Raw genomic sequence first — 13,321 nt, 5'->3', positions numbered from 1 at the left:
CCTTTTTTTGGATTTTAATTTCTATGCATGTTTTTTTTTCTTTAACTTTGAAATGTTGATTTGATGTAAAATAGATTTAAACTTCGAAGTTTGAAGTGTAATTTGAAATGGGATAGTTACACAGTCAAGTCATTCACAAGCAGTGGTGATACAATGTGGGTATGCCCATCAAAATGGTGGGATTTCACACAGTGGAAAGTAAAATTGATGAATTGATCCAAGTGCTGGGTTTTACAATTCTAGTTTTTTTTGTTGTTGTTGTTTTTTTATTCAATAGCTACCTGAGGGCCTGCTATTTGGGTAGTAAGCATTGAATTAGAAATAGAAAGAAAAGATATTTATTGACAATGTTTGATCTGAAAGTAATACAGACCAATGTACATTAAAAATAATAGACGTGTAAAAGGTAACCATCTTAAGATTAACATGTAAAGTTCAGGTCAGAAGTGATCTAGATGCCCGGATGATGGTAAAAATAAAGATGTATACAAATCCATGTGTATCTTTCCCTCCTAGTACATTGTAAGAATACAGAGACTATTGTTGAGCATTTTGAGCATCTACAATGCTATAATGAATGGTCGATCATATTTTTAATTGCAAATAATTGAATACACACTACTGAGATGGTTAAGAAAGCCTTACCATGTCCAAGAAAACGGGCGGTCACAGGGACTTGAGGTAAATTAGGGCAGGGACGCGGAGTGCCAGGTAGGGCTGTGTCCTCACGTCCTGCTTGGCGGGAGGTGGTCCTTCAATGGTTTCACATCCTTATGTCTCCAGGGGTCCTCTCCCGGCCCCCCACTCCCTGTTCCTCAGTAACGTGTCCTCTTCTGACTTGACCCCAGGTTCACAGCTGGCGTGATAAACAGGGAGAGGATGGCTTCCTTTGAGAGGCTGCTGTGGCGAGTTTGCCGAGGAAACATCTACTTGAAGTTCAGCGAGATGGACACGGTTCTGGAGGATCCGGTCACAGTGGGTATCTCAGGCTGCAGATGACTTCCTCCTAAATTCCCCGGAGCGCTTGCCAGAGGACTTGTGTTCCTTCCTGCAAACACGAGTCTTTGGTTCTGTGAAGCCAATATCTAGTCCCTTGCTTTTTCCCCCCTACCTTTGAAAGGTCAAGAACTGATTCTTACTAATACTGCATTTCTTCAAGAAACTTAGCTATACTAGTTTCTAGAAACTTAGCTGTACTCCTTCCACACTAGGCAGCTATGTCTTTTTTTATTGTCATGATTTTAAAAAATTGGTTTTAGAGAGAGCCGAAGGGAAAGAGAATGAGAGAGAGAAACATCAATTTGTTGGTCCACTTATCTATGCATTCATTGGCTGCTTCCTATGTGTGCCCTGACCAGAGATGGAACCTGCAGCCTTGGTGTATCAGGATGATGCTCTAATCAGTTGAGCTACCCAGCCAGGCTGTCTCTTAATCACAAAGAACTAAACTGATTTAGGTCTGTGTGCACATGAGCATAAGAATGAATGACGTGAGGCTGGTGTTGCTAAGTGATTAGAGTGACAGCCCACAGATGGAAGTGTTGTAGGTTCGATTCCTGGTCAAGTGTGCAGGAATGGGGTGCAGGTCCAATCCCCTGAATCGTCATGCATGTGGATTTTTATTTTCTTTTGAATTGCTTCCAGAATAGGAATTCAAGGAAATCCGATTGCTGGCTTAACGGGTTGTGGACATTTTTGTGATACTGGCTGGGACCTGACAGATAATTTCTCAAGGGGGGTGTGTGGAGGGGAGGGTGTGTTGTACCTGATTCCAGTGCCCCAAGTGTATGTGACAAGTTCGTTGGATTTATTGCAACTTTTCCAACAATGGGCTCCATCGTTTTGTCTTGACTACCCTCTGCCCCGAATGAAATAAGAGCAAAAGAGCACCTTTCTTTGCTTGAAGCAACATTTTCATATATGCGTATGAAACACATATGCTCCCTTTCTTGGGAATTGCCAAACTTGGGCTTTTAAGATGCGTCTTCGGCAGGCGGATGCGGCTTGTTTAGCCACAGCCAAAATCAGGGCTCCAGACCTTCACGGCAGGAAGGACCCGTTGCTCAAACAGCCGAAAGGCCTGAAGGCGGAGCTGACCCAGCTGCGCGGAGCCAAAGGCACAGGCAGCGCTGCTTCCGAGCCTGCTGAGATCCGAGCTGTCCGCAGATCTGTGGCCCGCGATCTTACCCCCATTAACCAGACTCAGGAAGACAACCTGAGGAAATCCTGCAAGCGCAAGAAGCGCAAGCCCCTGGGTCTGTGGCCCGAGAAAGCACAGACCATGTGCCGCGGCTCTGCAGCAGGAAGGGAACCTGACGAAGCTTGTACCCTCTGCGCCAGCCCGCTGTCCAGGCCTGAGCATCGCGGCGTCAGAAATGCACACACTGGCTGTGGTTGCTTTGTGTTGGCAGCTGTTTCGGCTAACCTTGCTGGAGAGACGGGCTGGTGAGGCGCAGGTGTCTGATGGGTTTGGGCAGGCCTGGCGTGGGGCCCTGGCAGTCCTGGCTGCAAGGATCTGTGGGGTCTCTGGCACGGTGACTTTGGGCCTGGAGCGAGGAACTGCCCTGCCTACCCTGCCTACCCTTTCTGCCCGCGCCACGCGAGAGCCGTGTGTGGCGATGTTATACCGCAGAGGCCCTGGGTGGTTTGATCACGCAGTGGATTTGGCGTCTTGCCTCATCAGCAGCTCCAGACACCACTAACGTTGCCCATCTGGGGTGAAGGTACAAGCATGGGCCACATCCGGGCTCCCGGCCAAAAATACGTTGTTGGGCTCCGAGGATGCAAGATCGGCCGAGGCCCGGCTTCCTGGTACGCCTTCCACGCTGTCCTAGGACGCTAACGCCACGGGCCTCACCCTCAGGGTTTCAATGTACTTTCCTGTGTCGCAGTCCCAGACTTTGATCTGCACATAAACACAAGCAGGCAGGCAAAGGAAAGGTGCACTTTAATCCATGTTCTTACGGATGGACAGTGAGAGTCTGTGAGTCCCACATTAGGCATAGCTCTACCTTCGTTAAATGCCAAGCTCTTACTCGCCCCTGCAATGTCTGTGTGTGAGTTAATGCTGGGAGCAAGGCCAGCTCTTCTCGTGTTAAGCCTGGTAATATCCTGGCGACCCTCTTCTCTTTAGGGAGAGGGCTCAGAGCTGAGGACAAGGCCCAGCGGCAATCCAGCTAGTAGCCGAGAGTGGAACTCTCCGTCCCTTTCAGGCCGCACCAGCCTCCCTGCTGGCCCCGTACAGCCTGCCTCCGCAGCCTTGCCCTCAACCGTAATGAATGATGGACTGGGACCAACTGGGAGCAATGGAAGCTTTTCAATTTTAAGTTTATATATATTTGAAAACAGAGCTGGGCGTTTTTATAACAGTGTAACCAGAAAGAAAAGCTAATTTTCTTCTCCTTGTTCTGATTTTCCAGAAAGAAGAAGTGAAGAAGAACATGTTCATCATATTTTATCAAGGAGAGCAGCTCAGGCAGAAGATCAGGAAGATCTGTGAGGGGTAAGGGGGGCGGGGGGGCGCGGGCAGTGGCTCCTGCACCAGTGATGCGGGGCAGGGTGAGGCCGGAGGTGTGCAGTGCGAAACGCACCATCGGGGCCTCTGAGGTCCGCTGAGGGATTCAGAATAACTTTCCCACATTTGACAAGAGAATGTGAAGAATGTAACTGGCCCTTCATAGCTGTGGGAATAGGAACTGAGAGGCCTGGAAGGGGCAAAATGTAAAGGTAACTAAAAGCGGACCTTTTAACCATTGCGGTTTTCTCCTGCTCACAGGCAAACCCCAGGCTAAGCTGTTTCTTTCTTTTTTTTCTTTTCCTTTTTTTAATATATTTTATTGATTTTTTTACAGAGGAAGAGAGAGGGATAGAGAGTTAGAAACATCGATGAGAGAGAAACATCAATCAGCTGCCTCTTGCACACTCCCTACTGGGGACGTGCCTATAGACAAGGTACATGCCCTTGACTGGAATCAAACCCGGGACCCCTCAGTCTGCAGGCCAACGCTCTATCCATTGAGCCAAACCGGTTTTGGCTAAGCTGTTTCTAATGCTGCAGAATCATCTCATATCCAGCCCCTTAGAAGCAGAAGTTACTCCGTAAAGAAGGATATGAATGCATTCATAGATTTGGAGGTGGGAAGAGAAAAGGGGCAAGTTAAGCTTGTAGTCTTGTTTATGTCACAGCTCACAGGCATTATGGTTTGACAGAAGCTCATTCCTATAGTATGAGCCACGTGTTGGGAACCCCTTATTATGGGGTTCATGGATAGACGGCCTCCGAGAGGGTGAGTCTAGGAAAAGGTGTTGCTTCACCAACACCAGCCAACAGTGACTTAGCAGAGGAGGGTGTGCAGACTGCCCCGGAGCTGTAACCACGTGTCCCTTTGGAATGCATTACACACAGGTTCCGGGCCACCATCTACCCTTGCCCAGAGCCCGCGGCGGAGCGCAAGGAGATGCTGGCCGGCATCAACACGAGGCTGGAAGACTTAGTCACCGTGAGTGAGGGCTTCCGGCCCGTGGTCCGAGGGGCCCTGCGGTGGGGCTGCCTCTGCCATTGCCCAACCAGTCCTGTCCTCCGGGGTCCTCGCTGGGAAGCTGGCTGGGGTGCTTGCTAGGCTCTTGTAGCTCCTGGTGCAGACGATTTCATATCAAAGAGGCTGTTTCATAGGCTCGAGGTGATGACTCTTCATGTCAGGAATAGTTTGCCTGGAGCTACAACTGAGCACAGCCCAGCCTCATCTAAGATACAGCCAGCTAGCCAGTGAAGTCAAACAGCCAGCCTGACCGATGATGTTATTTATATATATATATATATGTGTGTGTGTATATATATATATATATATACATACACACACACACATATATATATACATATACATATATATATATATGGTATTGATTTTTTGCAGAGAGAAAGAGAGAGGGATAGAGAGTTAGAAACATCGATGAGAGAGAATCATCGATCAGCTGCCTCCTGCACCCCACCCCCCACCCCCAGGGATGTGCCCACAACCAAGGTACATGCCCTTGACAGGAATTGAACCCAGGACCTTTCAGTCTGCAGGCCGATGCTCTGTTATCCACTGAGCCAAACCGGTCTCGGCCTGACCGATGCTTTTTCTGCTGAATGGCCCAGTTGTTGTAAAGTCTGTCCTCACCCAGGGTGGCACTCAGCATTCACGTGATTAGAATACTTTCTGTAATACGCTTTGAAAGTTATCCCTAAGAGCAGCTGGTCCCACAGTGTACTGTAAATTCTGCATCGGTGCTGCCCCAACGAGATGTCTGTGGTGGGGGAAATGTTATATTATAACCCGCAGGAGCCAAGCACCTGGGGCTTGGAGCTCTTGGGACATGGCGAGGGATTTAATTTCCTGTCGCTCCATGCGGCTGACGCGTTGGCCAGCACAGTTCTAGATCCTCGGTGCTGTCCTTAGACATTGGCTGTGTGTGTGTTTCTGAACTCTCCGGCTAACGGACATCTTTGCCCTCCTAGAAAGGTCTCTTGGCATTCCTTGGTGTGTGGATGCGTCACCCCAGTCTCTACCTCCATCACACAGGTGCTCTTCTCTGTGTACCTCCTTGTCCAAATTTCTTACAAGGACACCAGTCATACGCAGTAGGCCCACCCTACTCAGGTGTGACCTCATCTTAACTGGATGGCATCTGCAAAGACCTTATTTCCAAACAAGATCGCCTTCACAGTTACCAGGAATTAGGACTTGAACATATCTTTTTGGGAGATAGGAATTCAACAATAACAGTAGTACTAGAAGGAATTTATACAAAAAGGGAGATTCTGCCAAGGGCTTTAACCTCTAGTAGGGGAGACACACTGCTCATGAGAGGCCAGGAGAGAGCCACAGGCCAGAGGAGGGAGCCCAGAGCAAAGGAAGCCACGGTGGCTGACGAAACCCCCATTTCTGTCACATTGACAGACATTTCCTGAGTGCCCCTCATTTTTCTGTGTGTTGCTTTTTGCCCAGGTGATAACACAAACGGAGTCTCACCGCCAGGGCCTCCTGCAGGAAGCGGCTGCCAACTGGCACTCCTGGGCGGTCAAGGTGCAGAAGATGAAGGCCATCTACCACATCCTCAACATGTGCAACATTGACGTCACCCAGCAGTGCCTCATCGCTGAGATCTGGTTCCCCGTGGCGGACGCCGGGCGCATCAAGAAGGCGCTGGAGCAAGGCATGGTGGGTGGCAGGCGGAGCGGGGGAGGGGGAAGATGAGTCATGTCCGGCCTCGGCAGCCCCTCGGGCACTGAGGGGTTGTCAGCCTCCTGAGTCACGTGAACCTCACAGGTGCCTTGCTGGTAGGATTGTCACTTTGGTCTTTGTGTCTGCGGTTGTGACTGGAGGCGGGGCGCATAGCAGAAACGCCTTTCCTCTCAGCGATGGACCATTAGTCACCTTGGCTTTCTTTTTTTTCTTTTTTCTTTTTTTAAAATATATTTTATTGAATTTTTTACAGAGAGGAAGAGAGAGGGATAGAGAGTTAGAAACATCGATGAGAGAGGATCATCGACCAGCTGCCTCTTGCACACCCCCTACTGGAGATGTGCCCACAACCAAGGTACATGCCCTTGACCGGAATTGAACCCAGGACCATTCGGTCCGCAGGCTGACGCTCTATCCACTGAGCCAAACCAGTTTCGGCAGTCACTTTGTCTTTCATGCTCATTATGACTGTGGCTCTCACCACCCTCTGCCTCATAACAGTCACGGTCTCCCTGGACAGACAATAGCCAGGCACCTGTAGGAACAGCCGGCGGGAGCAGAAGGCGCCCTACGTGCTTGGTCTCACGGCGCTTGCCATTCATGTCTCTCATGTTCACGGTGCACAGGAGCAGATGTAGGCCTGTGCCGTCACAAGGCCCTGCTCTGATAGACTTCCGAGAAAGGGAGACAGGCACTCGGCATGTCCATCGTTAGTGTGATGTCAGGCTGTGATCCATGGTGGGCGGAAGTGAGGCAGGGGGTGGTGAGGGGTGGGGTGAGTTGTGGACTCTCATTTATTGGTGAAGAAGGGACCCTCTGCCCTAAAGAGTGCCAGGTAGCCAAACACGGGATGCCTGGCGCTGGACAGCTGAGATTGGCAGCAGTTTACTAGTCACATATGCTCGTCACCCGGGGAGGACACCACGTGCCACACAGGGCCACGTGGAGGCTGCACTTGGGGCCGGTACTTGGAAGCAGAGTGAGCCAGCAGGGGCTGAGGGAGGCAGGCTCTGTAGTGACAACAGGGTCGGGTGACCCCTGGTTCCGGTGGGAGGGTGTGGTTAGCTCACTGGAATAATTTTCTGGGAAGCGGAACCCATTAGATTGATCACTAGGCACTGGGCTGGGCTGGCTGAGAGGACAGTGGTGGGCCTTGCCTGCTGAGTGGGTGGCATAGCTGGTGAGACCAGAGGGACTCATGGCTTGACCTTTGAGGCCCTGTGAGATGCAACGATGTCAAGGCAGCGCTTGAACTTTGAGGTCTTACAGCTCTGATAGGGCTGCTCTGGGCAGGGGCCCCTCTGAAGGCTGGCATTGGAGCAGACTTCCCTAAATGCCCTGGGAAGACCGGAGTGGGTGCGAGGAAGAGCTTTCAGGCTGAGGGATCCAAAGGTGAAGGCCTTGAGGTGGGGTGGGACTAAGAGATAGGAGCTGTCTCTATCCCCTTTATACGGATGAGGAAACTGAGGCAGATAGAGTGGAAGTAACTTGTTGTGATCCTGTAGCCAGGAGGCAGGATTTGAATGTCCTTACATGATGGTCCAGTAACTCCCCAAAGGGGGCACCTGCAAAGAGTGTCTCACCCAGACTGGGGAGGGCAGAGGGCTCCCTGGAGGAAGTGATGCATGAGCTGGACTGTGGAAGCGTGGTCAGAAGAGAGGTGGGAGGAGTGTGTGGTGCAGGTCCACCTGAAGACCAGAGGCTGGAGAGAGGCTGCAGCAGCTTGAGGAATGGGAAGAAGGTGCAGGGCCGTTCCTGAAGGACCACCTGGCGGTGTAAATGAGCTGATTTTATTCCCGTGCTGGGTGACATGATCCGGTTTGCATTTTAGAAACACGTGGCTGTGGTGTGGAGAAGATGTCAAGCCTTCGGGGAGGAGTTGTCCTAATACAAGGATTTCACTGGACAATGTGCTCTGTAATCACAAAGGTGTCAGACTTCTACAAGGCTGCTGCTTATGGCTACTTCTACAGTTTCTTCATCCTCTAAAACAGTGTTTCCCAAAGTGTGGTATGCGTACCCCCAGGGGTACAGGAAGAGTTTGGTGGGGGTACGCGTTGCATCAGAGTTTGTGGGGATATGCACTGCACTGTGCTTAGCTGCGCCTAATTCTACGTTCTCTGGTACGAGGGGTACTCAGCGTTATGAAAATTATAGAAGGGGTACGCATATGTCAAAAGTTTGGGAAACACTGCTCTAAAATAATCAAAGAATTTCCCCAGATAGGAGTAGAAGGCTCTATGCTGGTAGGAGATAAGGAGACAAGTGTAGGAGGATAGCTATTATCACTAATGAGCAAAAAATACTTAGGTTATGCTAATGTTATGTCTGCTGCTGGAGGACATGTTAGGAAGAAAGGAGGAAGGCACAGTCCTTGACCTCAAGGAGGTCATAATCACACACATGAAAAGAGCTATATATATAAAAGCCTAATATGCAAATTGTCCCCTTGGGATTTCAACCAGGAGACTGGGAGTTCAATCGCTTGCTATGACACGTGCTAACCACCAGGGGGCGATATGGAATGAAGGGAGGCCCTGGCTGGCAGCCAGAAGGCCCCAAGTGGCCGTGATTGTCACCAGGCTTGGGGACCCTCCATGTGCACAAATTTCGTGCACCGGGCCTCTAGTATATAATCACAGAGTAAGGAATTCCTCTGCTTGCATGTAAGCTTGGGAAAGGTACTGAACTTCTCTATACCTTAATTTCCTCATCTCTAAAATGGGGCATTGTTAGGATGACTGATGAGCACTCACTTAGCTGGTGCTCAGCCCCACTGGGTGTGCAGGTGGTAAGTGCTGTTGGGAGTGTGACCAGGAGGCTCATGGGGGGTGAGCTTGGAGAGTGGTTCCTACTTGGGCAAGTGAACAAGGGAGGTGGCAACTGTGGAGTTGGGTGATTTCCACAGAAAAGCAGTGGGGGTGAAGGTGTGAACAGAGGATTAAGTCAGCGATATAAAGAGGTTTTGATTACAAAGCTAAAGAGCTCTGGCTCAATTCTTTAGGTAAGAGGAAGCCTTTGAGGATTTTTGAGCAGGAAGGTAACATGACTAATGCCTTTTGTTTGTTTTGTTTTATTAAAAGGATTATGCAGTCTGGAGTGTAAGATAAATGGGAGGGAAAGAGATGAAGGAAGATGGGGAGGCTAGGGTGTGGCTGGTGGCTGTGGGAATGGGAGGGAGAGGGATTGCAAAGGGACAATTAGCAAGATCTGGAGATTGGTTGACTACATCAGAAGAAGGGAGAAGTCTGTGGACTTCAATGTTTTAAGAATTTGGGGAATGGAGACTGTCAGAGGAAGAGCCTGGCATTAGGGCAAGCTGACGATTCCAGTTCTAGGCTTCTGGATTATGTGGGGTTGCTGAGACATGAGAGTTTGCAAGCCTAGGCAGGCAATGAAAAAAAAAAAATAATTGAAATTTTCAAGCAAGTCAAGGCCATTTGAAAGATTGAACCAAAATTCACAAAAAGCGGATGAGCTCTTGGGGGAGCGGTTGGAGAGAAAGGAAGAGCAGAGCCAGCCCCAGAGCCGAAGCGGAAATATGCATTTGAGGAGCAGGAGACTGCAAACTTCCAGAAAAGCAGGAGAAATTCTACTCTCCCGACAACCCTCCTGTCAGATAAGTTAGATAAGTGTTAGGAAGGTTTTCACTTTTATGGGAGAGATCATGAGTCTCAAAGAGGCCAGGAGATCCCACGTCCACCCAGTAAGTGGTGGCAAACGTTGCCCTGTGATCCACGTGCTGGTACCCAGCCCAAGGCGCTCCTCCTTACGTTTTTGTCATTTGTTCTTTCTTGCAGGAACTAAGTGGCTCCTCCATGGCCCCTATCTTGACAGCAGTGCAATCTAAAACGGCTCCTCCCACCTTTAACAGGACCAACAAATTCACTGCCGGCTTCCAGAATATTGTAGATGCCTATGGCGTAGGCAATTACCGAGAGATAAACCCAGGTAAGGTGCCTGATATGTTGCATGCCTGAGCAGCTTGAAAATGAAAATTGGGTAAGTTTTACCCCCAAGGTGGCAACCTAGGAGGTGAATTACTTAAAACTTTGGCTTTCCTAAAATCGTATTTGTTTTTGTAATGCTCTGCATTGTCTTCTGTAAAAGGTGATTAGTGAAAGATTTGTTCCTTGTCAAGATTTCACCTGTTCTCCATTAAACTGTAGCCTTATCAGGCAGCCACATTTGGTTCTTTGTTTAACAATTCAATGAGGATCATCTCTAGGCATCTTCACACTCCCATAGTTGTGTGGGAGAGATGGGACACACAGAACGTGGAGTCAGAAGACTGGGTTCCTAGTGACATAAACTGTGATGTTATAAAATAAAGGGGTAGACCAGATGTCTGTTAGCCAAGCAGTGCATGATGCTGTTCTTATGTAGCCCGTGTCCCAATCTAATTTGTGAACCATAAGGCAGGGCCCCATGGTGCATAACTGCTGGAGGTCTATGGTGCATGTGAATGGTGGAGAAACAAGCAGAAGATGGTAGTGGAAAGAGAATAAAAAGCATGTAGAAAACAGATTTTAAATCCCATGAAACTTTGTGGTCTTGGGCAAGTCACTTAACCGCTCCCAAACTCAGCTCATCTATAACATAGGGAATCATAGTGCTTATCCACTGATGAGCTCATGTATGTGGGAGCCAAGCAGGTGTCAGGGGTGCGAATACTGAGAGATAAAAGAATCAGAAAGACCAGGGGGAGCCAGCCTCTCACCAGGAGCATGGTAGACAGATCTTTAGTCGGGAGCCCAAAGGACTGCTGGGAAGGCTCAGGCTGTTGTGGTTCTCGCCTCTGCAGCTCCCTACACCATCATCACGTTCCCCTTCCTGTTTGCCGTGATGTTTGGAGACTGTGGTCACGGAACCGTGATGCTGCTGGCAGCCCTTTGGATGGTCCATAATGAGAGACGCTTGCTTGCCCAGAAGACGGATAATGAGGTGGGCGCCCATCAGATGTCTCAATTCCTCAAGAACATAAATGTCTCATTTCCTCAAGAACATGTGGATGTTGTTTTTGCCATAGGAATAGCATGTTCTTAAGAAAAGTAAGGGCCCAAACTCGGCATAAACACGAGGCCTTCCCTGAGGTTGTCAGGTTAGCATGTGGTCCCTTTTCATCCATAGTCCTTTGGATGGTTTGGTGCAGTGCCTTTTAGCATTTTTTGTACATTGTTTGGCAAGGCATTGATCTCCACCACCCCTCCCCCTTTTTTTTCTTTTTTGCTACTATTGATTTTTTTCTTTGATTATAAAAGCAATATATGTTTATTGGGAAAATATAGCTATCTACTTAGAAAAAAATTACAATGAGTGTACCTGTATTATCTTTCTAGTTTCCTTTCTGTGCTTATACAAAAATATATAATTTTAGAAGTCAGGGTCAAATAGTGTATATTAATTGGTAGCCTCATTTTTTTTTCACTTAAAATAGCACAAATAATTTTTTTATGGTAGAGGCCCTTCCCCACAACCCCCTGCTCAGTATCCTGTGAAGCACAGACATCCCGAACACCATGTCTTCACTTTCACACTTGAAGTCTCTAGACCTTTCATGGAGTTCCCTCACAGAGCGATGTGAAGGTGGAGACAACTCAAGAGTTGTATTGTTTCAAAGTTAACCAGCTGACGTCTCTTTGTGGCCAGTGGTATTGCATTCTACAAAGTGCAAACATGCCTTTAGCTGTGTTCTGAGTTTTAAGACTATCTGCAATCTATTTTTTACAGGTTGATTTAACTAGAGCTAGTTCAGTGATGTCAGAGTAGGTTAATCACAAGCAAGGTTAGTGATAAATCGACCTATGGCTAATACACTTTTCATGACAAGCATTTTATTTAGAGTAGGGGTGTCGAACTCAATCAGAGAAGGGGCCAAAATCTAAAATCCAGCCTAAATCGCGGGCTGAATGGTTTACTGAACAGTCATAAACTGTCATTGTGATGGAACGCAGCAGAGTGCAGTGATGACAGCGCCACATTGCAAGCCACATTGTGCAGGCCACATTGCAAGGCCTGGCGGGACGGATTTGGCCCTCGGGCCTTGTGTTTGTCACATGTGATTTAGAGGAAGAGGAAGGGAGAGAAAGAGTGAAAGAAGCATTGGTTTGTTGTTCCACTTACTCATGCATTCTTTGTAAGTGCCTTGACCTGGGATTGAGCCCGCAACCTTGTCTTATCAGTTTGACGCTCTAACCAACTGAGCAACCCGGCCAGGATCCTGACAAGCATTTTAATAGATGTAGTTTCCTGTAATAAATATTTGAAGCCTCCAACTCCCACTCAGTGGTTCTTGATGGTTGTTGCACATCCTGCAGTATTGGGAAAATACTTTCTCTTCTTAGTGGATGCACTTAGGAACTCAACTTTTAATGGAGACCCACCAAATGAGTATAGATTTGACTTGCAGTAAAAATTTAGCAGCCAGCTCAGTGCTTACCTCCTGGAAGTGCTTGAGACACAGCCACACACTTTCAAGTCCCTTCTTTCACAGGCGAGGCCTCAGTTTCTGTTTCAATCACATCTTCTAACCAAGGCTGAATTCAAGAATATGAGGCTTCTATGCTTGTTTCCACAATAGCAATGACAGTCCAGGACTTTTCTAAGTGACCTGTAGAAGCTCAGGAAAATCATGGTGTGTGTGCTCTTGCTATTTGGGTCACTTTGGTGCCTGCCTCATCGCGTGGCCCCCTTCATGGGGCCTGCGTGCCTTGCTATGGAGAGACCTGATTGCACACGCCCCTGGGGCCGGCTCAGGGCTCACTGACAGCCCTCTCTGTCTCCCCGAGGCCAGATCTGGAACACCTTCTTCCAAGGGCGCTATCTCATCCTCCTCATGGGCATCTTCTCCATTTACACGGGCTTCATTTACAACGACTGCTTCTCCAAGGCCTTCAACATCTTCGGCTCTTCTTGGAGCGTCCGACCCATGTTCAGAAATGGCACATGGAGGTGAGTTCACAGTCGGGGTTGGGCGGGGGGAGAGGGGGGTTGTTCCTGGCCATCTATGGTGAGCAAATCTATACCTGGCTCGGCCCGGAGGTGTACCCACAAATTCAACAAATAATGCCATTTTTCTCAACTGGTGTGAGACC

At 48.7% G+C, this 13,321-nt stretch overlaps 1 protein-coding gene across 1 annotated transcript in view; it reads left to right on the top strand.

The window, feature by feature from the left end:
* The window catches only part of ATP6V0A4 (ATPase H+ transporting V0 subunit a4), a 41,857-nt gene that overhangs the window by 6,470 nt on the left and 22,066 nt on the right, over nt 1-13,321 (top strand). The window contains exons 6-12 of the mRNA XM_036428181.2: nt 849-975; nt 3,420-3,502; nt 4,406-4,499; nt 5,991-6,203; nt 10,028-10,178; nt 11,032-11,171; nt 13,021-13,178. Of these exons, the coding sequence (XP_036284074.1) occupies nt 849-975; nt 3,420-3,502; nt 4,406-4,499; nt 5,991-6,203; nt 10,028-10,178; nt 11,032-11,171; nt 13,021-13,178 (966 nt within the window). The remainder of the gene's footprint in view (nt 1-848; nt 976-3,419; nt 3,503-4,405; nt 4,500-5,990; nt 6,204-10,027; nt 10,179-11,031; nt 11,172-13,020; nt 13,179-13,321) is intronic.

Source organism: Pipistrellus kuhlii, unplaced genomic scaffold (assembly GCF_014108245.1).
Source record: "Pipistrellus kuhlii isolate mPipKuh1 unplaced genomic scaffold, mPipKuh1.p scaffold_m20_p_10, whole genome shotgun sequence".
Taxonomy (NCBI): Eukaryota; Metazoa; Chordata; class Mammalia; order Chiroptera; family Vespertilionidae; genus Pipistrellus; species Pipistrellus kuhlii.
This window is presented reverse-complemented; position numbering and strand designations above follow the sequence as displayed.